At 41.3% G+C, this 23,629-nt stretch overlaps 2 protein-coding genes across 5 annotated transcripts in view; one reads left to right on the forward strand and one right to left on the reverse strand.

Moving 5' to 3' along the window:
- polm (polymerase (DNA directed), mu) overlaps positions 1 to 23,629 on the forward strand; it is a 267,218-nt gene that overhangs the window by 141,761 nt on the left and 101,828 nt on the right. The gene's annotated exons all lie outside the window — the stretch shown is intronic.
- The window catches only part of LOC122543112 (B-cell linker protein-like), a 42,235-nt gene that overhangs the window by 15,438 nt on the left and 3,168 nt on the right, over positions 1 to 23,629 (reverse strand). For 2 of the 4 annotated variants that reach the window (XM_043681385.1, XM_043681388.1), the window contains exons 1-9: positions 20,756 to 21,196; positions 18,658 to 18,689; positions 17,404 to 17,447; positions 13,775 to 13,803; positions 7,292 to 7,391; positions 5,684 to 5,751; positions 3,821 to 3,893; positions 1,410 to 1,492; positions 1,279 to 1,321 (exon numbers count right to left, since the gene is read on the reverse strand). In XM_043681385.1, coding sequence (XP_043537320.1) covers positions 1,279 to 1,321; positions 1,410 to 1,492; positions 3,821 to 3,893; positions 5,684 to 5,751; positions 7,292 to 7,391; positions 13,775 to 13,803; positions 17,404 to 17,447; positions 18,658 to 18,689; positions 20,756 to 20,845 — 562 coding nt within the window. In that variant the 5' untranslated portion in view covers positions 20,846 to 21,196. Of the gene's footprint in view, positions 1 to 1,278; positions 1,322 to 1,409; positions 1,493 to 3,820; positions 3,894 to 5,683; positions 5,752 to 7,291; positions 7,392 to 13,774; positions 13,804 to 17,403; positions 17,448 to 18,657; positions 18,690 to 18,796; positions 19,617 to 20,755; positions 21,197 to 23,629 lie in introns of those variants that run through there. The other 2 variants (XM_043681386.1, XM_043681387.1) reach the window with 2 other exon arrangements.

The following is a 23,629-nucleotide window of genomic DNA, read 5'->3' on the forward strand; positions in this document are numbered from 1 at the left end:
TTTCTGCTGATCTCGGCCACCTTGCATGCCTTCTCTTTCAATTTAATTGCCTCCTTTATTTCCTTAGACATCCAGGGCAGATTACCCCTTTTCCTTTGCACTGGTATATACTTCTGCTGACCACTTTAAGATATTGCTGTGAAAGTCCTTCACTGTTCATCAACTGTCCCACCATAAAGTCTTTGCTTCCAGTCTACTTCAGCCAACTCCTCTCTCATCCTATTGTTGTCTCCTTTGTTTAGCACAGGACCTTGGAATTGGATTTTATTTTTGTACTTACCATCTGTGTTCTAAACTGAACCATACTGTGATCGCTCCTTCCAAGAGGATCCCTAACTATGACATCATTAATTATTTCTGTATCATTACACAGGACCAGGTCTCGGAAAGCTTCCATTTCATATTGTTCAACAAAACTATAGTGGATACATTCAATGAACTACTCGTCAAGGCTACCCTGACTGACCTGGTTTGACCAATCAATACATTGATTAAAATCCCAGTACCATTTCTATAGGCATTAGATATTTCTTTACTTATTGTCCCCCATAATGTGATATTATTATTTGGCGGCCTATAGACTATGCCTGTCAGTGACTTTTCTTAGAATTTATAATTTACACCCTTATGGAATCATAAATATTCTCCAGAGAATCTATATTATTTCTCATCACTGCTCTGATGTTGTCTTTAAATGTTAGAGTGTCACCACCTCCCTTACCTCCCTGACAGTCCTTCTGAATAGTCTTGATATTCCTGGATATTTAACTGCCAGTCGTGACCATCTTGCAATGATGTCTTCATAATGGCTACTAAATCATACCCATTCGTGATGATTTGCAGTTTTGATGGACTGGTCGTGCTAAATTCCCCCATAGTGTCCAGGAATGTGTCAGCGAGGTGGATTAGCTATGGGACATGGAGTGTTATAGGGATAAATTAGGTGGTGGGTCTGGATGGGATACTCTTTACAGGGCAGTGTGGACGTGATGGGCCAAATGGCCTGCTCCCATACTGTAGGGATTCTATTCTTTGATTCTAACTGGTCTATGGGTTCATGTTTTGTGTTCCCTTCCTTTCTTCAGTTGATGGGTTATGAATGTAACATTCATCCTCCCATACTTGACAGCTGACATCTTTGAGACCATTGGGAAACATGCTCGTAGCTGGTTTTCAAATGCACACATCAACAAGGGGAGACAGCTTGAAGAAAGGTTTTGTGTGGATTTTGCTAACTCCAACCACAGTTATAAAGAAAGTGGATTGAGGTATACTTACTCTCTTTGCAGTCAAACTCCAAGTATTCACCATCAGTGATATCCTATGCAGAATAGAGAGCACTCAGTAACAGATAAGTATAAGACACTGAGTTGCCATCAGTTTAAAAACACAAAAAAATGCTAGTGTACCTCCAAATCCAATTGAGTTTGTCTGTGGGTACGTGGAGGAAGAACTGGGGGAATATCTTCAACAGGTTTGTTCATTGCAGGACCTAAGAGAACAGAACATGACATATGCAAGAATTCCAATTTTCTGCAGCATTAAACAGGATCTTTTGAACTAAGATGAGTTCACCTTAAATGAGTTTGCCCTTTGCCTTTCACTGATTAGCGGCATTTTGTAGCCCATTGTAGTTCAGTTTCAATCTTCATTTTGACTAATTTTATTCCTTTCAATTGGGAGCAGCATTGGGACCCTTCAGTTCATCTCAAGTATTGTTGAATTAAGAAGGGGAACAATTAACTGATGGTTTTGCTCCAAATTACTGGATGCAGCCTTGCTGAAAAGTGTATTTATGCAGATGTTGAAGAGCAGAGTATCGTACTCACTTGTGATACTATCTGCAGGAGACATATTGAGGGAAAGTTTTGCACAATTTGTTCTTTGGTGGGAGCATCAAAACCCTGTTACTGTATTTTGGCCATGGGCTATTATAATATTCAACTACTTTCACTTTCGACTTACCCCACTATGAACTTAACCTTGATCCCACCGTTCAAGTTCATACCCAAAAGTAGTTCAGGAAGTCTGCGGGTCACTTACAGCTAAGCAGTGCATTCGGTTTTGATGAGGTTATCCATTTTGACCCAAAAAAAGACTACTTTCTAAATGATATTAAATTAAATACTGTGGATGTACAAACAGACTTTGGGGTTTAGCTGCATGGATATTTAAATGGCACAAACTGATTGAGAAAATAATTAAGAAGGCTAATGGAATGTTGGCCTTTATATCTGAAAGATTGGAGTATAAAGATGCAAAGATTATACTGCAGGTGTACAAAACTCTGGTTAGACTTCATGGAGGGTACTATGAACAGACCTGGACACCACACCTAAGGATATATTGGCGTACAATGTCAGTTGTACAATGGGAGTACAATGTCAGTTGACAAGAATGATATTTGGACTTCTGGGGTTAATTTATGCAAAGAGATAAAAGAAATTAGGCCTGTTATCTCTTGAACTCAGAAGGGTAAGGTGTGATCTGATGGACATTTTCAAGATAGGAAAAGACAGGGTAGATAAAGATAAACTATTTGGAGATTCAAGAACATCATCTGAGAATTAGGGACTACTGTTAAGAGGCACTTTAGGAAACACTTCTGCACACAAAGGATGCTGGATATTTGGAACTCTCTTCCATAAATGGTAGAGGATGCTGGATCAATTGTGAATTACAAATCTAAGCTTTTTTTTTATTGTGAAGCAAAGGTATTTAGGGATATGGGCCAAAGGCAGGATTTAAGGCACAGTTGAGCCATGATCTCATTGAATAGTGGAATGGTCTCGAGGGGCTGAATGGCCTACTCCTGCTCCCATGTTCTGATACATACAGTGAAGGGAAACCTGAAAGAAGACAGTCGCAGACTTCTATCATGCAGGCAGGAGAACTCTTGTTGCTCCAGATTGTTAATGAGTTGACCACAATGGCACTTAACTTAGTGGCCAGTTAAAATATTATTGAGGTACTTAGGGCAGCTTAGCACCCTGATTTGCATGTTTTAATGAGGCACTGGTCAGGTGAGTATCGAGGCAACTTTTTTATTAGATTAGATTCCCTACAGTGTGGAAACAGGCCCTTCAGCCCAACCAGTCCACACCGACTCTCCGAAGAGTAACCCACGCAGACCCATTTCCCTCTGACTAACATACCTAACACTATGGGCAATTTAACATGGCCAATTCACCTGACCTGCACATCTTTGGACTGTGGGAGGAAATTGGAGCACCCAGTGGAAACCCACGCAGGCACGAGGAGAAATTCCAGACAGTCGCCCAAGGCTGGAATTGAACCTGGGACCCTGGTGCTGTGAGGCAGCAGTGGAAACCACTGAGCCACCATGCTGCCCCAACTGAGCCACCGTGCCGCCCCCACTGAGCCACCGTGCCACTTGTGACGTGGACCCAGTTCAAGTATTAGTTTTTTTATTTGTTTACGGAATATGGGCATCATTGGCTAGGTTAATAAGGTTGGAAGTCCTTGTTCATGTTGCAAATGTGTTGGTGAGCTGATGTTGTGAACTGCTGCATTCTGTGTGCTGTAGGTAGACCCACAATGTCAATTGGGGAATCAGAAGGGGAATTACTCACAGTAGAATTCCTAGTCTCTAACTTGCTCTCAGTAGCCATTTTATTTATATGGTGAGTCCAGTTTCATTCATGGCAGCAACAAAATGATGAGTTTTCAGGCATTATTTTAACCCATTTTTATTCCAAGGAAACCCTGCAACTAGGTACTGGAGACTTCTTGAACTTTTGACCCTTGCTCAGCTTTCTCCCTTCTCTTAAGACAATAGTATATACAAATAATAAATGACCTTTGTGAGTGGTGTGAGCGACACATAGATCATGCATCCTGGCAGGATCACTTTCTGATTTCATGTTCTGGACCTGCACAAGAAAATGTAAAAAATTGGAGTTCATGACTGCTCATAAGTGAACATATCAGTATTTATATAATAAAACAAATATGGAATTTTAGACAAACTGTTTTAATCTGATGGCACAAGAATGTACTGCCACTTGGAGTGATACTGCACTTTGACACATTTAAAGGAAACAGAAATATAGAGGAATTTGGGTTGGATGGGAAGAGGTAATCAGCACGAAATATGAGAATACTGTGAATAGTTTTGGTCCACTCATCAAAGGAAACTTTTCCAGGTATTGGAAGCTGACTGGAGGTTCACTTGGTTGATCCTGATTTGGCAGGACTTTCTTATAAGGTTGAGTAAGTAAGGCCTTTCCCCACTGGAGATTAGATAAAAGAGGGGTGACCTTTTCAAAACATATAGGATTCTTAGAGGACGTAACAGAGTTGATGTGGAGAGGTTGTTTTCCTTTGGTGGAGAGTCTTGGATCAGACGGCATATAAATTCTTTACTGCAGAGGGCTGTAGAAACTGTCTCAAGACTGAGACAGACAAAATTTTAATCAGTCAGTCAATCAATGGGGAAAAGGCAGGAAAGTAGGAAAGTGGACTTAAGGATTATTAGATCAGTCCCGATAATCATGTTTAGCTCTCCAACTCTCTGAGATGGAATGTCCCTTTGCATCGTGCCTCTTGAGGATCCCAAATTTTCAGTGTATGTCTTTGGCAGCCATGCCTTTCACAGCTAAGGCCCTTCACTCTTGAATTTTCTCTGAAACCTCTCCATCTCCTGAGATCCCACCTTTCTGACCAACCTCTCCCAATAGCTTTTTAATTTGAACCTATGTTTAATTTTCTTTGATCAGCATTCCTATTAAACATTTGGAATATTTTACTTTGTTAAAGTGTCATAGAAATGGGAAATGTAGTTGTTAGTGAGCTGAATGGAATTAAGACTATTTAGTAATGTCATTGCTGATTGGTAATCACTGCAAAATATGTAGGTGGAGATTTGGGAGAGAACTGGATTAGGTTCAGATTTGAAACATGGTGCATAGCCTTCAAATAGTTTCTGTGCAGCGTGAGGTGAAAGTTAATCAACTAATTGGAAACCAGAAATATCTTGGCTGATATGAACCTGTGCCCAGCAAAAGAATTTACCAACAGGATAAAGTGATTTGATAAAGCTGAGTGTATAAAACTGGCAGAGTACTAATTGAAGCCAGAGTTGCTAATATTCCTGTCAGTGGACCCATTGTGGAGAATGAAAGATAGACGCAACATGTGATTGAACAGATGGTGAGCAATACAAGAGAACAAATATGACAGGAATCACCAAGATCACTGGTTTCTTTATATTTTTGTAACTGAAAGATACTATGGTAATTTTTTCTGCATCTCTAATACCCTGTCTCATACCACACAGAATAGGTATTGGCAAAAAGCAGAGAAATATATGACTCCAGAAGGCAACAACTTCCAGTGATATAGTAGTTGGAAGTCCATGGCAAATTTGTTGGTTGGGGCCATTTAATTAAGAGGCAGGGATGTAATTAAGGATTCTTTGGCCTTCTAAGCTTCATACTTGTGGAGCCGATTAATAAAGGGATCCAATGCAGCCAATTCCCAAATGAAAGTCTTTGTTTGGACCATAAGATCAGTTTTGAGGGGAGGAGTTGTTTTGTCACAGTCTCCAACAGTGCCATCCAATTTAATGCTTTGTGTGCCTGCCAGCTGACATTTGGGGTTAGTGTGTATAAGATTCTGGCCACAGTCTCCGAAGATGCAAAGAAATGCTGTTTCAACATACCTTTGGGAGATATACAGGTTGTCTCATTCCTGGTTTGGGTGAGGATGCTGAAGGCTTGGTTTGTCTTTCTGAAACAATAAATGTTTTCCAATGACTAGAGGAATCTTTCAAGTGAATAGAGTGATGTTCAGGAAGCTGAGCATATGGTAAAATTTTGTCAAAACATAACCTCTTTATAGATATTATTTTTCTAAATTTGATTGCTGTCAAATGGCTGATTGTGCCTCACACTGCTTTCATTGTGGCATGTATGTGTGCATCAGTCAACATGTGACTGACTAGTTGTGTTCAATGGCAGCCTGGAATGTAAGGGACAGATTTGCAACATTTTACTTTGAGCAGCGATTGTTATATACACTGCATTGATCGAATTACTGTGGCCTGTGTTCTCTGTGGGCAAGTCTCTGTATGAAGTAAAAATATAAAGTCAAGAATTTTCCAAAAATAACTGGAATTCTGGAAAATTGTGATAAAAAAAACACAGGCAAATAAGTTTGGATGTGAGTAAAATTCAACCCATACATGCTCAGAATGTGGGCTTGAATCTGAGTACAGTGGGGTTTTGCTGAGAGACAGACTGTTAGTTATTGATAAATGGATGTGGGGTTATGGGCAACAGCCATTTTCTTCTGCCTGAAGCCCTTTCCCATCTCCTCCTCAACAACTTGCTCTCTTCTCATCTTTGCAGTCTCTATGAAACTTGGTGATGGCCAAAATGTTTTTAAAGTTGAAATTTGTCTCCAAATTTTCAATTCTTCTGTGAAGAACATTTGAGTCGCAGGGAAGTGGAAACGGTGGATTGGGTCAACCCAGGTTGGTGGATGTGCCCATGCAATAACAGGCCACTATGGAGTAATTTTTAGCATTTGGGACAAGGTCTCTTAGAACATGGAAGGTGGAAGTACAGCACGGGAATGGGCTGTTTGGCCCATGATGTTATGCTGAACATGATGCCAAATGAAACTGATCCCTTCTGCCTGCCCTTGGTCCATATCTCTCCATTCCTTGCATATTCATGTGCTTATCTAAAAGTCCCTTAAACCCCTTATTGTATCTGTCTCCACCACCACTCCTGGCAGCACGTTCCATACTCCTACCACTCTCTGTGCAAAAATCTTGCCCCTCACATCTCATTTAAGCTTTCCCCCTCTCACCTGATATGCATGTTCCCTGGAATGAGATATTTCAATTCAGGGGGAAAATAATTCTGTCAACCCTATCTATGACAGGTAACTGGCACAGTGGCATTGTGGTTAGCACTGCTGCTTTATAGCACCAGGGACCGTTCCCTTCTAAAAACTTAACAAGAGCTGGGCAGCCAATGCACAGCGTGCTGATGGCACCGAAATCCCAAGAATAAATTTTAATTACTTGGGGTGAGATCTGAATTTTGGCCATTAGTGAGCAAGATATCTGCTGTAATCTGTGCTGAGTCGAGAAAAGGGAGTTGTGGGCACCCTTTCCCCACACAGCTGTATGCTGTCCATTTAAAAAAAAATCTACAGCCTGGACCTCAATCCACAGCAATCTAACAGTGTTAGAAATATTGGGGTAACTTTATCTTGAGCACAAGCTTGATCACATTGAGGTGCAGTTTTTCAGCTTTACCTATGTAGTAATTATTGGTCGGTTCAATTGTAGTAACAGCTCTCAGGGGTCGTTCACTTGGAGGTGGTTCATAGGTTTCCTCATTCTCAGATCCACTGTCCTGCAATGAAGTACACCACAGTCCTGAGTCGTGTTTCTTTTCATTTGACCACAGCAAAATTCTAGTGCAATCATTCCACAGAAAGGCAAAAGGCTCTTGATGAAAATTGTCCAAAAAACAGCATCTGCAACAGTTCAGTGCTCCCTCATAGAACCTCTGCAGTGTGGAAGCAGGCCATTCAGCTCATTAATTTTACCCCAACACTCTGAAGACCCAATCCCGACCCTAATCCCACATTTCCCCATGGCTAATCCACCTAGCCTGCACATCCTTGGACACTAGGGGCAATTTAGCATGGCCAATCTACCTTATCTGCACATAGAGTCAAAGAGATGTACAGCACAAAAACAGACCCTTCGGACCAACTTGTCCATTCCATCCAGATATCCCAACTTAAAGTGCCAACCCAGATTAATGCTCAAGTTTCTTGACATGAACTTGAGTCTTCAGATTCAGAGGTAACCATAATATGCAGTTGAACTCAACGGAAACAGTAACTGAACTATCCCAGATTCATGTAAGGTGAAAAGAAAGATGCAATGTTAAATAGACTGACCCCATCCTCATCACAATGTTCTGTCTCACGAGGGTAGAATGCTGGAAGTGAAGTATTGCTATTCCTGGAGTTGTCACACAAGTTAAATATTTTAGAAAGTACTTTATCTGTCTTTTTGACCCATGTTGACAAAAAGCTCTTCTTTTTAAAGAAATAGTTTCTAGCTACAGATAAACAATTTTGAACTTTCGGCACATAAGTCTAACTCATTGACATTCCTTATCCCCTTATTAACTCCCCCTTCCACACCCAACCACTGAGATAGGGAAAAAAGAAAGTTGGGTATTAAGGGCACAGAGAAAATTTGGAAAGCATTTCAGTGGCCTTTGTTCACAGGATCTGCTGGAAAGGTTCTTCATTAAGGCAGAATGCTGCTTCTCAGACTTCCTTCTCTGAAAGTCTCCACTGATTTGCTGGAAGCGCAGGGACTGGTTCACACTTGAAAAAGATCTCTGATGTATTAATTAAAAGTCACTGCCTACATAAAGTTCTGGAGATTAAACAAGTTGGTTTTCTCCGGGCTTAAAGTAGCTTTTACTGCAGAGAGCAGAGAGAGCTGTTCAGCTGGTGGAATTGTGAAGATTTTTCTGTATCTTCTTCATAGCCTCAAGCTGTTCAGCAAACTGGGAACCAACCACATAATTGTTGGCAGGCAGAACGACCTTGTTATTGATAACTGGACACTTGTCCACAGTCTTTTAACTCCATCTCTTCTACAAACTACACTTCAACCACTGCTGGAACCAGTAGCTGTGCAAACAGGGTTTACAATAAGTGTCAGATTACTTGCTTTCAAATCACGCAGTCATCTTCCAGCAATCTTTGGTTTTAAAACAGTAATTTTGTGATTTCAGTCTGCAATCAAAAATACAGAAAAATAAAAAGGCACAGTCTTTATGATAAGGCAACAAGAAAATGACAAGCCAAAATGGGACTTCTACTCAGAATAAACAGAAGCTATCAATGGGATTTGAAAGGCCTATCCAAGTACCTTGCCTCTACAAAGTAAAATTTAATAAATGTCACAATGACCAGTTCGACCTTCTAACCCCCAACGCAAATGGCCATGTTGAGAGGGAAACCTACTCAGCATCAGCAACCTCCAGCCACTACTTCTGAAATATAATTACTTTCCTGAGACTACCCGGCATATCCTGTCACTCCAACCTTGATTTTTTTCCACTATTCCTTCTCTTTCCTCGACATCTCTTTTCCTCGACTTTCTTTCTTCTCTATCCCTCTGTTCTTTTATCATAAATACCTTACCCCCAAAAAGCATCCTATAATCTCAGTGTTCTCCCTTATTTTGCTCTACCCCCTTTGTTCTTCCTGCTGTTTCCTCCTCTCCCCTGTACATGTCATGTTGTCCATCCACTCCCCCCATATTTTCCCTTTTTCCTCTCCCTTATAATGCCTCAGTTTTACTTGTTTTTTTAAAAGTTCCTTCATGTCTTAGCCCTTCCCTTTCTTTGCCATCTCCTCCTGCCATACAATACTCTAGATACTGACACTAGTCTGATTCCAGCCTCTTCAATACCCTGGGTTTAAGTGCTCCATCATTGGTGGATGTTGTTTCAGTTGCCTCATCCCTAAATTCCACAATTCCCTCCCCCCTCTCTATCCTGGTTTCTTCCTGAAAACATTGGAAAACTTTTACCAAGCTTTTGGCTATTTTCCCTAAAATCTCTTTCTAAGGTCTGGTATCATATTTATTTTTATTCTGTTTTACAGTGTCTTTGTGATTCTGTTGTGATATTTTATTGCACAAGTTCTTGTTGCTAGATGTGACTCTGCAGAGAAGGTCACTTAATAATTCTACAAAATATGAAGTGTCATTTTGTAGCAATTATACGCAAATAGCAAGCAAATAAATCTATTTCTGTGTATTTCTTGCATTTTCTTCAGAAAGTCCAAAGTCATTTACGATTTGGTGATGCCGGTGTTGAACTGGGGTGTACAAAGTTAAAAATCACACAACACCAGGTTATAGTCCAACTGGTTTAATTGGAAGCATACGAGCTTTTGGAGCACTGCTCCTTCATCAGGTGGTTGTGGAGGACACAAGTGTAAGGCACAGTTTTTACAGCAAAAATTTACAGTGTGATGAAACTGAAATTATACATTGAAAAATATCTTGATTGTCTACTGAGTCTTTCATCTGTTCGAATACCATGATAGTTTCATTTCTTTCATGTGTAAATCACAAAATCTTTTTTTTAAAAGTTGCATTCTCAGGTTAGCTGTAACAATTGATGTCAGCTAGACAATATGTTGAAGGTGTTAAGCCACTGAGTTCTTTATTCCTCTATTTCTGATGAAGGGCTTTTGCCCGAAATGTCGATTTTCCGCTCCTTAGATGCTGCCTGACCTGCTGTGCTTTTCCAGCACCAGTCTAATCTAGACTGTGGTTTCCAGCTCCTACAGTCCTTGTTTTCACTCCCTGTATTCTCTGTCTATGCCATGATGTTTAGATTGATTCTCATCTAACAAGTGAGAGAACAGAGTTTTATGTGAATTCATGCAGTTTTTGAGCTCAGAGTTTTACATGAATCCATGCAGTTTTTGAGCAAAGTACAATGTAAATTCACCCCACAAAATATATGTGTTCATGTGGGTCTTTGTGTCTGCCTTTGTGTTTGTCTGTCTGGGTTGGGGGTTGTGAGTGTGAGAGAGAGTGTATATGTGTGTTTAGTGAGTGTAGAGTGTCTTACGTCTGTGAGGGGGTGCATGTTTGAGTTTGTATAGTATGCGTGCGTGTCTGGGGTGGGGGGTTGTGAGTATCTGTGAGAGAGAGTGTATATGTGTGTGCATGAGTATAGAGAGAGAGAGAGAGAGTGTGTGTGTGTGTGTGGTGCAATTAGCTATTAGCCTCTGCTCGGCCACTTTTCGCTGCTGCCTGTCCCGAAGTCCACCTTGGAGAATGGTCACCCAAAGGTCCGAGGTCGAATGTCCTGGACCACTGAAGTGTTCCCCAACTGGGAGGGAACACTCATATCTGTTGATTGTTGTGCGGTGCCCATTCATCTGTTGTCGTTACCTTTACTTGGTTTCCCCATTCCTACTCGCGCACACACACACACAGGCATCCTCTCAGAGATTTAGACCACTCTATACTCATGCACACACATATATACTCTCTTTCACATTCACAACCCCCAACCCAGACACACACACACAGACAGACAAAGACCCACATGCACACATATATTTTGTGGGGTGAATTTGGACTTGCAGAGTTATATTGTACTTTGCTCAAAAACTGTATTCATGTAAAACTCTGTTCTCTCACTTTTTAGATGAGAATCAATCTAAACATCATGGCATAGACAGAGAATACAGGGGCTAACACCTTCAACATATTGTCTAGCTGACATCAATTGTTACAGCTAACCCGAGAATGCAACTTTTAAAAAAGGTTTTGTGATTTATACATTAAAGAAGTGAAACTATCATGGTATTCGAACAGATGAAAAACTCAACAGACAATCAAGGTATTTTTCAATGTATAATTTCAGTTTCATCACACTGTAAATTTTTGCTGTAAATTCTGTGCCTTACAATTGTGTCCTCCGCAATCACCTGATGAAGGAGCGGTGCTCCAAAAGCTCGTATGCTTCCAATTAAACCAGTTAGACTATAACCTAGTGTTGTGTGATTTTTAAAGTCATTTATTATCTTGGATGTTTTATGTAATTATGTACTTCTGAAACACATCACAATCTTTTCAGCACAACTGAGTAATTTGAGAGGCAGACTGGATGGTTGACCTGTAGCCCATCATAAACAGCAGTACTGTCAGCTGATGGTATCAGTGAACATTACAGATTCTTTGGCTGCCTCTGAAAAACTAAGAAAACAGGGTTATCTTACAAATTGGGATTCACTGTAGGGAGCAGCATGGACAGAAACTCACTTGCGCTTTGGATGTGTGTTTTTCTCAGTGCTGTAACATATTGGTTGTGCTCTGTGTCACTGCAACAACAGCAGTCTCCTGTCCGCTACAGCAAATGTGAATTTGGTTATTGACTTTGGTTATCAGCTCCACAATCAAAGGTCCTTTGTTCAGTCTGCTTCAAAGATAACCACGTTCCCCAACGTAATTTGCAACTTGTGTCAGTCATTGTTTCTACAGCACAAGAGAGTTTCACCTGATATTCAAATCTGTTTCAAGCAAAGAAAACTTGCAAAAATAGGGAAATGCTTTGTAGTAACGAGGTCTCTGTTCTTAAAACCTTGGATCATGAGCCTATTTCATGCTGGGGCCAGTGTACTATTTATCAGTGATAATTCTTTACAATTTAGGCAGATTGAATTGACTGATCTAATTAAACTGGTTCCTAAATACATGATGTAATCAATAAATTTTTAAAAAATCTTCACTAAGACAAGCCAACTGGATGAACATTTGTGCTGACTGAAGATTAAAGCTTCTTATTGGTTCAGTTTGAAATAGATAATCTAACATGGAAGGTTTCTGGGTTTTGGGTTTTGGGATCTGGGATTGTCAACTATGTTATATACATGGTCAGGTGCGAACAGTGAAATTAGGAACTTTTATGAGTTTTCTTGTGGCATCATGGTCACTGGTCATTTGGATACAGAACTGGCTCAAAGGTAGAAGACAGAGGGTGGTGGTGGAGGGTTGCTTTTCAGAATGGAGGCCTGTGACCAGTGGAGTGCCACAAGGATCGGTGCTGGGTCCACAACTTTTTGTCATTTGTATAAATGATTTGGATGTGAGGATAAGAGGTATAGCTAGTAAGTTTGCAGATGACACAAAAATTGGAGGTATAGTGGAGAGCGAAGAAGGTTACCACAGATTACAATGGGATCTTGATCAAATGGGCCAATGGGCTGAGAAGTAGCAGATGGAGTTTAATTCAAATAAATGCAAAGTGCTGCATTTTGGGAAAGCAAATGTTAGCAGGATTTGTACACTTAATGATAAGGTCCTAGGGAGTGTTGCTGACAAAGAGACCTTGGAGTGCAGGTTCATAGCTCCTTGAAAGTGGAGTCACAGGTAGATAGGATAGTATAGAAGGCGTTTGGTATGCTTTCCTTTATTGGTCAGAGTATTGAGTACAGGAGTTGGGAGGTCATGTTGCAGCTGTACAGGACATTGGTTAGGCCACTGTTGGAATATTGCTTGCAATTCTGATCTCCTTCCTATCGGAAAGATGTTGTGAAACTTGAAAGGGTTCAGAAAAGATTTACAAGGATGTTGCCATGGTTGGAAGATTTGAGCTATAGGGAGAGGTTGAACAGGTTGGAGCTGTTTTCCTAGGAGTGTCGGAGGCTGAGAGGTTACATACCTTTATAAATTCATGAGGGGCATGGATAGGATAAATAGACAAAGGATGGCACGATGACCTAGTGGTTAGCACTGCTGTCTCACAGCACCAGGAACCCAGGTTTGATTCCAGCCTCGGGTGACTGTCTGTGTGGAGATTGCACATTCTCTCAGTGTCTGCGTGGGTTTCCTCCAGGTGCTCAGTTTTTTTCCCACAGTCCAAAGATGTGCAGGTTTGGTTAATTAGCCATGCTAAATTGCCCATGCTGTCAGGGATGGGTAGGTTAGGTGCATTATTCAGGGGTAAATGTCGAGTAATAGGTAGGGGAATGGAGGTTCGGAGGTTCAGTGTGGACTTGTTGGGCCAAATGGCCTATTTCCACACTGTGCTGATTCTATGATTCCCATAGTGCTGCACTGGGGTGTTTGCTGAAGCCTTCTGCAAAATGTGTTGTTGTTGTTGTTACTCTTACAAGATGGTTTTAGCTTTTTCTAGTGCAAATAATCAGTGGACACAATTTTACACTGAATACTTACAAATTCATTCACACATGACGTTTGGTGATCTGTAATAAAATGGATAATATGTTTAATATTAAAGAATAAACTCAAATGAGCTCTTATCCAATAACAACTTTTTTTTTATCAATGAGAGATCTACTACAATCAACAGTCCGGATAAGATACACTTGAAGTCTATTGTGAACAAAAAATAACTAACTAGAGAAAGACATTTGAGCTAAGAAGTTGATCTTTGAAATGGTCTGTAGTAACACAGCTGTCCTGGCAGCCATCCACATGCAAAACCCAGCTAAACAGGGCTTTGGTTCGATATGTTTGATCATGTTAACAGCTATAGTCAGCCTCGGAATCGTCACATCAGGAAGGAGAATATGAGACAAGGGTTCCTTCATAAAATAGAGAAAGTGAGGACTGCAGAGGCTGGAGATCGGAGTTGAGAGTGTGGTGCTGGAAAAGCACAGCAGGCCAGGCGTTATCCGAGGAGCAAGAGAATGGAAGTTTATGGCAAAAGCCCTTCATCAGGAATGAGGCTTGTGAGCCGAAGGGGTGGAAAGATAAATGGGAGGTGGGAGGGGCTGGGGAGAAGGTAGCTGAGGGTGCAGTAGATAGATGGAGGTGGGGGTGATGGTTACAGGTAGGAGAGGAGGGTGGAGTGGATAAATGGGAAGGAAGATGAACAGATAGGACAGGTTACGAGGGTCATGCCAAGTTGTAAGGTTGGAACTGAGATAAGGTCGAGGGAGGGGAAATGAGGAAACTGGTGAAATCCACATTGATACCTTGTGGTTGGAGAGTCCCAAGGCGGAAGATGAGGCGTTCTTCCTCCAGGCATCGGGTGGTTTGGATGTGGCAATGGAGAAGGCCCAGGACCTGCGTGTCCTCGGCGGAGTGGGAGGGGGAGTTGAAGTCTTCAGCCATGGGCGGTGAGGTTGGTTGGTGCGGGTGTCCTGGAGATGTTCTCTGAAGCACTGTGCAAGTATACATCCTCTTTTCTTAATGTAGAGGAGACTGCATCGGAGCAGTAGACATAGTAAATGACGTGTGGAAGTGCAGGCAAAACTCTGATGCATGTGGAAGGCTCCTTTGGGGCCTTGGACGGAGGTGCGGGGGGAGGTATGGGCACAGGCTTTGCAATTCCTGCGGTGGCAGTGGAAGGTGCCGGTAGGGGAGGGTGGGTTGTTAAGGGGCGTGGGCCTAACAAGGTAGTCGCGGAGGGAACGGTCTTTACGGAAGGCAGATAGGGGTGGGGAGGGAAATATATCTCTGGTAGTGGGGTCCATTTATAGGTGGTGGAAATGGTGGCGGTCTGTATGTATACGGAGGTTGGTGAGGTGGAAGGTGAGGACCAGGGGGTTTCTGTCCTTGTTGCGGTTGGAGGGGTTGGGATCGAGGGCGGAGGTGTGGGAAGTGGATGAGATGCATTGGAGGGCATCATTGACCACATGGGAAGGGAATTTGCAGTCTTTGAAGAAGGAGGCCATCTGGTGTGTTCTGTGGTGGAACTGGTTCTCTTGGGAGCAGATGCGGCAGAGGCGGAGGGATTGGGAATAAGGGATAGCATTTTTACAGGAGGCAGAATGGGAAGACATGTACTCCAGGTAGCGGTGGTAGTCGATGGGTTTGTAGAAGATGTCCGTATTGAATCAGTCACCATTGGTGGAGATGGACAGATCCAGGCAGGAGAGGGAAAGTGCCTTCCACATCTATCAGAGTATGAGCTGCACTTCTACACATATCATTTATTGAATCTGTTGCTCCCAATGCAGTCTCCTCTACATTGGGGAGACAGCATGCCTACTTGCAGAGTGCTTCAGAGAACATCTCCGGGACACCTATACCAACCAACCCCATCACCCCATAGCCGAACACTTCAACTCCCCGTCCCACTCCACAAAAGACATGCAGGTCCTGGGCCTCGTCCATCGCCACTCCCTACCCACCTGACGCCTGGAGGAAAAGTGCCTCATCTTCCACCTTGGGACCCTCCAACCAATTTCCTCTTTTCCCCTCTCCTACCCTTGTCCCAGTTCCAATTTTCCAACTTGGAACTGCCCTCATGACCTGTCCTACCTGTCCATTTTCCTTTCCATCTTCCTGCTCACCTATCCTCTCCACCCTCCTCTCTGACCTATCACCTTCACCCCCACCTCCATCTACCTATTGCACTCTCAGCTACCTTGCCCCCCAGCCACACCCCCCTCCCATTTATCTCTCCACCCCCTCGACTCACAAGCCTCATTCCTGATGAAGGGCTCTTGCCCAAAACGTCGATTCTTCTGCTCCTTGCCTGCTGCCTGACCTGCTGTACTTTTCCAGCACCACACTCTCGACTTCTTTCATAAACTACTTGTTCAACAACATTTCCCCAACACCTTGCACAAACTCAATGTGCTTGAAATCACACCCACTCTGACTGAATATGCCTTTTGTGTTTGAGAAAGAACTTTTGTTGTGAAATAAATTAATCAACAGATCATAAAGTTTTCTGAGTAAATTGTACAAAATGTGAACTGAAAATTCACTGCCTTGCACATTACTTTCAGGATACAAGCAATCAGATATAACTTTTCAGAAGATTGTCAAACTCTGGCGAACCTGTATCAATATGTTTTCAGTCAAAACTTGTGGCAGGAAATTAGGAGTATGACTGAGGCTTGAAGCAAGAAGGCAATCTGCCTAATTTCATGTTCTATAAGCTCAATTCAGAGGGAATTTTCTTCCAGTCTCTCATCAACTAACTGAAAGGTCACAAAATCAGAGTGATACACCACAGAAGGAATCTATTCCGCTTGTGGTGCTCTTGCCAGGCCCTGAAAGCGCTATTCAGTTATTCTCGCTTCCTGTGCTGTTTTCAATAACTCAGCATTTTTTCCATTACCTAATTCTCTTTTGAAAATTGCAATTGAATTTAATTCCAGCACATTTTTAGGTCAGAACTTGCTGTCTGAAGAAGTGCTTCCTCATTGTCACCTCTAAATTGATTTTGAATTAACTCTGTGTTTTCAGGTTACTCACTCTGCTGTCACTTAAAACAGATTCTTCTTTTCATTCTGTCAAAAGTCTTCTAACACTTGCATTGTACCCCTAGAGAAATGGTGGACATGGCTGCTTTTGGTTATTTATTCTGTTTGTCATGAAGATTAGGTGTGCCAACAATCTCTCTCCACTGAAATAGCTGAAGGAAATTACAGGCAGCAATGTGTGCAGAGAGCTAAGATAATTCTACCACGAAGAAAATTATCTGCACATGTGCAAAAATGCAGTTATGTTTGTTTTGATTCACTTTAAATTCTCTGTATTGCATAACAACCAAGCTGATCAACTGTTAACTTGTCATTGGCAGAACCTTTGAATGGACTAGTTGGATTCAAGGCCTTTCCTCGATCTTCCAGTTTGGAGTCTCAGGCAGGGAATACCAAGGCCAACAAGAAGCACTTGTTCCAAATTAAATGCAAAGGATCACAGACACTTGACATCACTATTTTCAGGTCAACTCATTCCACATCAGTATAGATGGGTTTGCTTTTGTTTTCCTCATTCATACTGTCATAAAGACCTGAATACAAATTTCCTGAATACTTGTACCATCTCTTTGTCATCAAATAAAAGTGAATCATCAGAGAAGAATATCTCTTTTCACTTACTGGGTTTGTTGGGTCGGGCCGGCAGTGGAGGTGGGACGCTGGACCTGCGTGGAAGAAGAGAATACTTGCTGACAAAGTTATTTGTCAAGGTGAAACACTCTTCCAAAGTGTGATGATTCAAAATTACTGAAACAGGAAAGCATCTCTGCTTCTCCAATATGAACATTCATACATCTGTTGGTTATGTACATATTTTAATGTATGCAAGAAGAAAACACATAATATTTAATATATAATACCAGCAATCAAATATAATTTTGCAGAAGATTGATAGAAACTCTGGCTAACCTGTATAAACAAGGTTTCAATAAAAAATTATGTTAGGAAATCAGGAGAATATCTGAGGCTTGAAGCAAAAGGACAGTCTACCAAATCTGTATGTCAGAATATCATTTAGGAATCATCAAACCACTGGACTGTTTGCCTGATGCAGAGTCCATATTATCTCCCCCTCTTTGGACACACTACACTCAGAGAAGGTATGTTCAAGTTGCCTGCTCAGATTGCCAAGTCTATCAGTTCAAGTTGTCTTGGTTCTTAAATTTTCATCACCAGCAGTATCAGAGCTTAACATATGAATCTGAGTCTTTGACTGCCCTCTTTGTATTTCGAGCATGATTAGATTTACTGCAGTTTCAGACCAACATGTTTAATGTTGAAAGTAATTTTGGCCTGAATTGAATCAAATGGAAATTAAAATTACAGGAGATGTATTATCAGCTGTTGATCCAGTTTTGTTCAATTTACACTGTCGGCTAAAGTCAAACGTTCCTTGCTCCGTGCTCATTGGCATAGTATCTTGAAGTTGAGGTGATTTGATTGACCACCTACCTACAGGTTGCATTTTGCCAAATTGCTGCACCTTCAAATCGGTATTTTCCTGAGGCAGCACCTTCAAAACTTGTGAATCTGCCACCAGGAAGAACAAAAGCAGCAGATGCAAGGAAGCATCATGACTTGAAAACTTTCCTCCAAACCACATAACATCCCAACTTGAAACTATATCGCCATTCCTTCACCATCAAAAGTCACTATTGTGGGATCAAATTCCGTGAACTCGTTTCCTAACAGAATTGTGGGTACACCTATACAACATGGACTGCACTGGTTTAAGAAGGCAGTTCAGGTTAAGGCTGGACAATATATGCTGGCCTCACCAGCATCAGCTTCATCCTATGAACGAAAAGTTATTATACCAGTAGCTTTCCAATGATAAAAAGCAAAGATTCATATCATGAGAAACATTATACTCACATATTTTTTGAATTCCAAGGTTTCGGGAAATTCTGAGAAGAGGAGAGAAATAATTAGGTTTGTAGTGTCATCACAATACAGAAGGAGATCATTTAGACAATTGATTTAATGACAGCTCAATGTGGAACAATCCACTCACTTTATTTTCAGAGATGTGTAAGTCTATTTCTGTCAAGTCTCCATCATTTGCTTTTGAAATCATTCATCATCTCTGCTTCCAGCACTGTCATGGGCAATGAGTTCCAGTCAATGAGCATGCACTGAATAAATACTTCTTTCCTTACGTTTCTGCCCTTGCCCAAAACTTTCAACCTGTCCTTCAATCCTTTGTCATCAGCTTATGGTAACAACTTTTTACAGCTGATCAAACCCATCACCACTTCTATTAAATCTTCTCTCCACTTACTCACTTCCAAAGATCAGGACCTGAGCTTCTACACTTCACCTTTTATCTAAAACCACTCACCCTTGGAACCATTCTGGTCAAACACCTCTGCACACTTTCGAAGATCAGCATTCCCTCTAATTTTCTTATTGGCTGCACAGGCCTCCCGAAGCCTATGTGGGGGTGGTGACTTCCAGAATCATAGCTTCGAGGAAAGATTGATGGTGACAAGAATGAGATGCAATATTCCAGAGCTTTATATCTGTCCAGCATAACCCTGCTTTTGTGCTCAACACTTTGATTTCTGAAATGCAAGTTCCCATATGCTTTTCTCACTGCTGTCTCAGTATGGCCTGCTATTGTCCAAGATCAATGCAAAAAATTGTCCCCTCCAGTTCCTGTAGACCCTTCTCACCCTGCAAGTCTATGCCTGTTTTTCCTATTCATTTCGCCAAAATGTATCACCTTATTCATCTCTGTATTAAATTGCATCTTCTACACATCCACCTGTTCTGGTCGCCAATCTATTCTCAGTGGTTAGCACTGCTGCCTCACAGTGCCAGGGACCCGGGTTCGATTCCCACCTCGGCGACGGTCTGTGTGGAGTTTGCACATTCTCCCCGTAGGAGAAAGTGAGGACTGCAGATGCTGGAGATCAGAGCTTAAAAATGTGTTGCTGGAAAAGCGCAGCAGGTCAGGCAGCATCCAAGGAGAAGGAGAATCGACGTTTCGGGCAGAAGCCCTTCTTCAGGAAATCCATTTCCTGAAGAAGGGTTTATGCCCGAAACGTCGATTCTCCTTCTCCTTGGATGCTGCCTGACCTGCTGCGCTTTTCCAGCAACACATTTTTAAGCCCACATTCTCCCCGTGTCTGTGTGGGTTTCCTCCGGGTGCTTCGCTTTCCTCCCACAATCCAAAGATATCAGGTTCGGTGAATTGGCCATGCTAAATTATCCACAATGTTCAGGGGTGTGTAGGTTAGGTGCATTAATCAGAGGTAAATAAAGAGTAATAGGGTAAGGGAATGGATCTGGATGAGTTACTCTTTGGAGGGTCGGTGTGGACCAATGGCCTGTTTCCACACTGTAGGGATTCTACGATCTTGCAATCATTTGGTATCACCTTTGCTGTCAGCCATACCTCTCAGGTCAGAACCATTGGCAAATTTTAAAGTTTTACTTTATATTCCAATATCCTTGTTATTTATGTTTATTAAAAAAATATAGGCCCTCGCATTGAGTTTCCAGAAACACAACTGTTTACCATCAGTTACCATGACTTGCTATTTTCTAGCCTTAAGCCAAGCTAACAATAACTCCTATTCCACGAGCCTCGACATTTTTAACCAGTCTTTTATGTGATATTGGTGAACAGCTTTCTTTGAATGTATGTAGGCAACATATTTTGTTTTCTCTGCATTATTCTTATCTATTACTTAATTAAAACTTTCAAATCGATTTGTCAGCAATGATCTACCTTTTACAAATCCATGATGATTCTCCTACATTTACTGAAACCTCTCCAAATTCCTGTTGATTTTTAAAAATGTGATGGCTTTTTTTTCTAAAACCAGATCAACCACAGATATTAAACTGACCAGATTACAGTTATTCAGAATGCATTTATGTTCTTTTTTGAATAACACTATCAGTTTTACCACATTGCAACCCTCTGGCACTTAACCCTCATATCCAGGAAAGATTGAAACATTACCTCCACTCTCACTTCCTTCAGCAACCTGAGTGTAAGCCATCCAGAACAGGCAACATATCTATTCTCAGCATATCCAGTCTCCAAGTGCATTCTTTCTATTGATTTTCACCCCATCTCACCTAACCTTGCTTCCACTGATAATTGCAAGCCTCCTCTTCCATGATCAACACACCCATACAAAGTTCTTCTTGCTTTGCCTTGCACTTCAAGCCTGTGTCACTCTGTTTGCCCTGATAGAAATCACTCCACTTCACACAACAAGCTGATTTGTTAGTCAAAGAATTTTGGGTTTTGTTCTCTGAACTACCACTCTTTTCTCGTAACCTTTCTTTACCAATCATTTTCCTCTTTACATCTGCTGTCAACACAAGCGTGTTTGATCAGTTTCTTGTACAAAGAGTTTATCTAACATACATCATCTACATTTTCTTATTTTGTCAAGAATCCTAACTCCTTCATCACCCAAAGAGCATTGATTTGGATTGTTCCAGATTACCCCTGTCAGAATATACCAAGCCTGTACCTGAAACATCCCTTCCTTAAAGATTATCCATTTTTCTCTCACATTTTTTCCTGTCAACCTTTGATTTCATTTTAGCTCGACCATATGCCCCCTCATTCTATTCAACGTAACCTCTTCCAGTTTACAAGTTCTGCTTTAGTTTCTTTCTGGGCTTCTCCATTGTTAATCTAACTGACAATGATAAAATGAACGTGCATACCCAACATTCTCCCAGAAACATTTGGTCCAATTTGCATACACGTTTCCAAGCACGAAATCTCATGATAATTATTGCATAATTTGGCTGGGCACATACAGTACAAAGACATTTTCCAGTATACATTCAGAAATTCCATTCCCTTCTTATCTTCTGTTCTGACATTATCCCACTTTACATTTGGGCCTTCTGTAGCACTCTAATATTGTCATTCTAGAGCTTTTGCAGGAGTTCTTGTGATGCAGTGGTTAGTGTCCCCTAAACTCAAAACCAGAAACTAGAGTTTCAAGTCCCACTCCAGGACCTGATAACCATGGAACATCTGTCTGTGACATGGCCCAAACTGTTGGTAATCAACCTGAAAACATTTCTAATGGTCAGCGAAAGAGCAGGTCAGTGTCCAACCACACCTGAATTTCAGTAGTATCCTTCAAGCTATACTCTCTGGAGCCAACCTCTTCTGGGGAAGCAGCCATTTCTGCTGCATCTGCTACCCAGGCACAAAGAGAAAGGACAAAGAGATTCCTTTACGTCTCTTTAATGTTGTTGCAGATTTGCTCCTCAGCCACTCACAATTTGGAAGTTGACAGCATGTTCCCATTTGTACAGTTCAACTCTTTCTGGTTCTCAGCTCTTGACAAAATGGATCTTCTTTGCGTCCACCTGGTCATCTTCACAATCCAACAATACATTGTCTTCCTCAACAGCACTGCTACCCCACCCCCCTCCCACACCCCTCCTATTTCTTTCTTTCTCTTTTCTAAACATGTTATTCCCTTGAATAATAAGCATCCAAACTCATGATTTTTAAAAGTTTCTACCTTTACCACTTTATCATATTCCCTGAGAAATATTATCGGGTTTATAAAAAGGTTATGCTTTGGAACTGGGTTTTCAATTTCAAATAACTGAAGTCTGCTTGACAGCAGAAGTGAGTGGTTAAAGATCAAAAAGGGGTCCAGATTGTCTCGCTGCAACAATAATGTCAAGTATTCATTGTTGGACATTATAGCTACAATCTCTGAGTTCACAATATTTATATATGTTGATTTGTTACTGGGTTGTAGGTGTTTACTGACCAGGCTAATATTTATTGCCTGAAGGATATTAATGTACCAGATGGGTATTTATGACAATTGACAGTCGCCATTAGACTAGCTTTTTAATCCAGATTTTTATTGAATTCAAGTATCACCATCTGCTTCTTAGAACATTAGCTGGGGCATTGGATTCCTCATTCAGTGGGCATTAGCACTGTATCACCATCTCCCTTCTCAGTAGACTCAGTCTCCCAAAGTCCAAGAAAGGTGTTGAAAATGGGAGTACAGTTTTATAAATTGTCCGTTTATTTCCAAGATGAAGGTAACTTGGGATGAACAGCAGCTGACCAGCATTTCTATCTAATGCAAAGCTGTTGTATTTCCCTCTGACTTTGGAACATTGCAGAGGAAGCCCTTTTTTAGAGCAGGAAAGGCTTCGTTCAAAATCAATGACTTGTTGACACATAGCAGTCTTGTATGCTGAGCAGAGAGAGAGGAGCCTGTTTTTGGCTTCACCAGCTGCCACAGGTTGGCAGCCAAAGGATACAGTTAAGATGAAATGACACAGTCTGCAACCATTGAAGGATTGTAGGAGATCTGACTGGAGTAGGAGAATCATCAGAAAAGGCATTTTATAGTGGATGATGGATTTAACAAGTCTCAGAGAATGATCAAAAGCACCCGGAGATGATCACTCAATTGCCCATGATTTCTTCACAGTGAATTGAAATGTATCAACTCATTTTTAGAAGGAAGCATATGTCAGGTATAGACAGGATAGATTGAGTGAATCCTTTGAAGAGTAGAAAGAAAGTAGGAGTATACTTAAGAGGGAAATCAGGAGGGGAAAATGGGGACATGAGATAGCTTTGGCAAATAGAATTAAGGAGAATCCAAAGGGTTTTTACAAATATATTAAGGACAAAAGGGTAACTAGGAAGAGAATAGTGTCCCTCAAAGATCAGCAAGGCGGCCTTAGTGTGGAGCCACAGAAAATGGGGGAGATACTAAATGAATATTTTGCATCAGTATTTACTGTGGAAAAGGATATGGAAGATATAGACTGTAGGGAAATAGATGGTGACATCTTGCAAAATGTCCAGATTACAGAGGAG

The sequence above is a fragment of the Chiloscyllium plagiosum genome, chromosome 42 (genome assembly GCF_004010195.1).
Source record: "Chiloscyllium plagiosum isolate BGI_BamShark_2017 chromosome 42, ASM401019v2, whole genome shotgun sequence".
Classification (NCBI taxonomy): Eukaryota; Metazoa; Chordata; class Chondrichthyes; order Orectolobiformes; family Hemiscylliidae; genus Chiloscyllium; species Chiloscyllium plagiosum.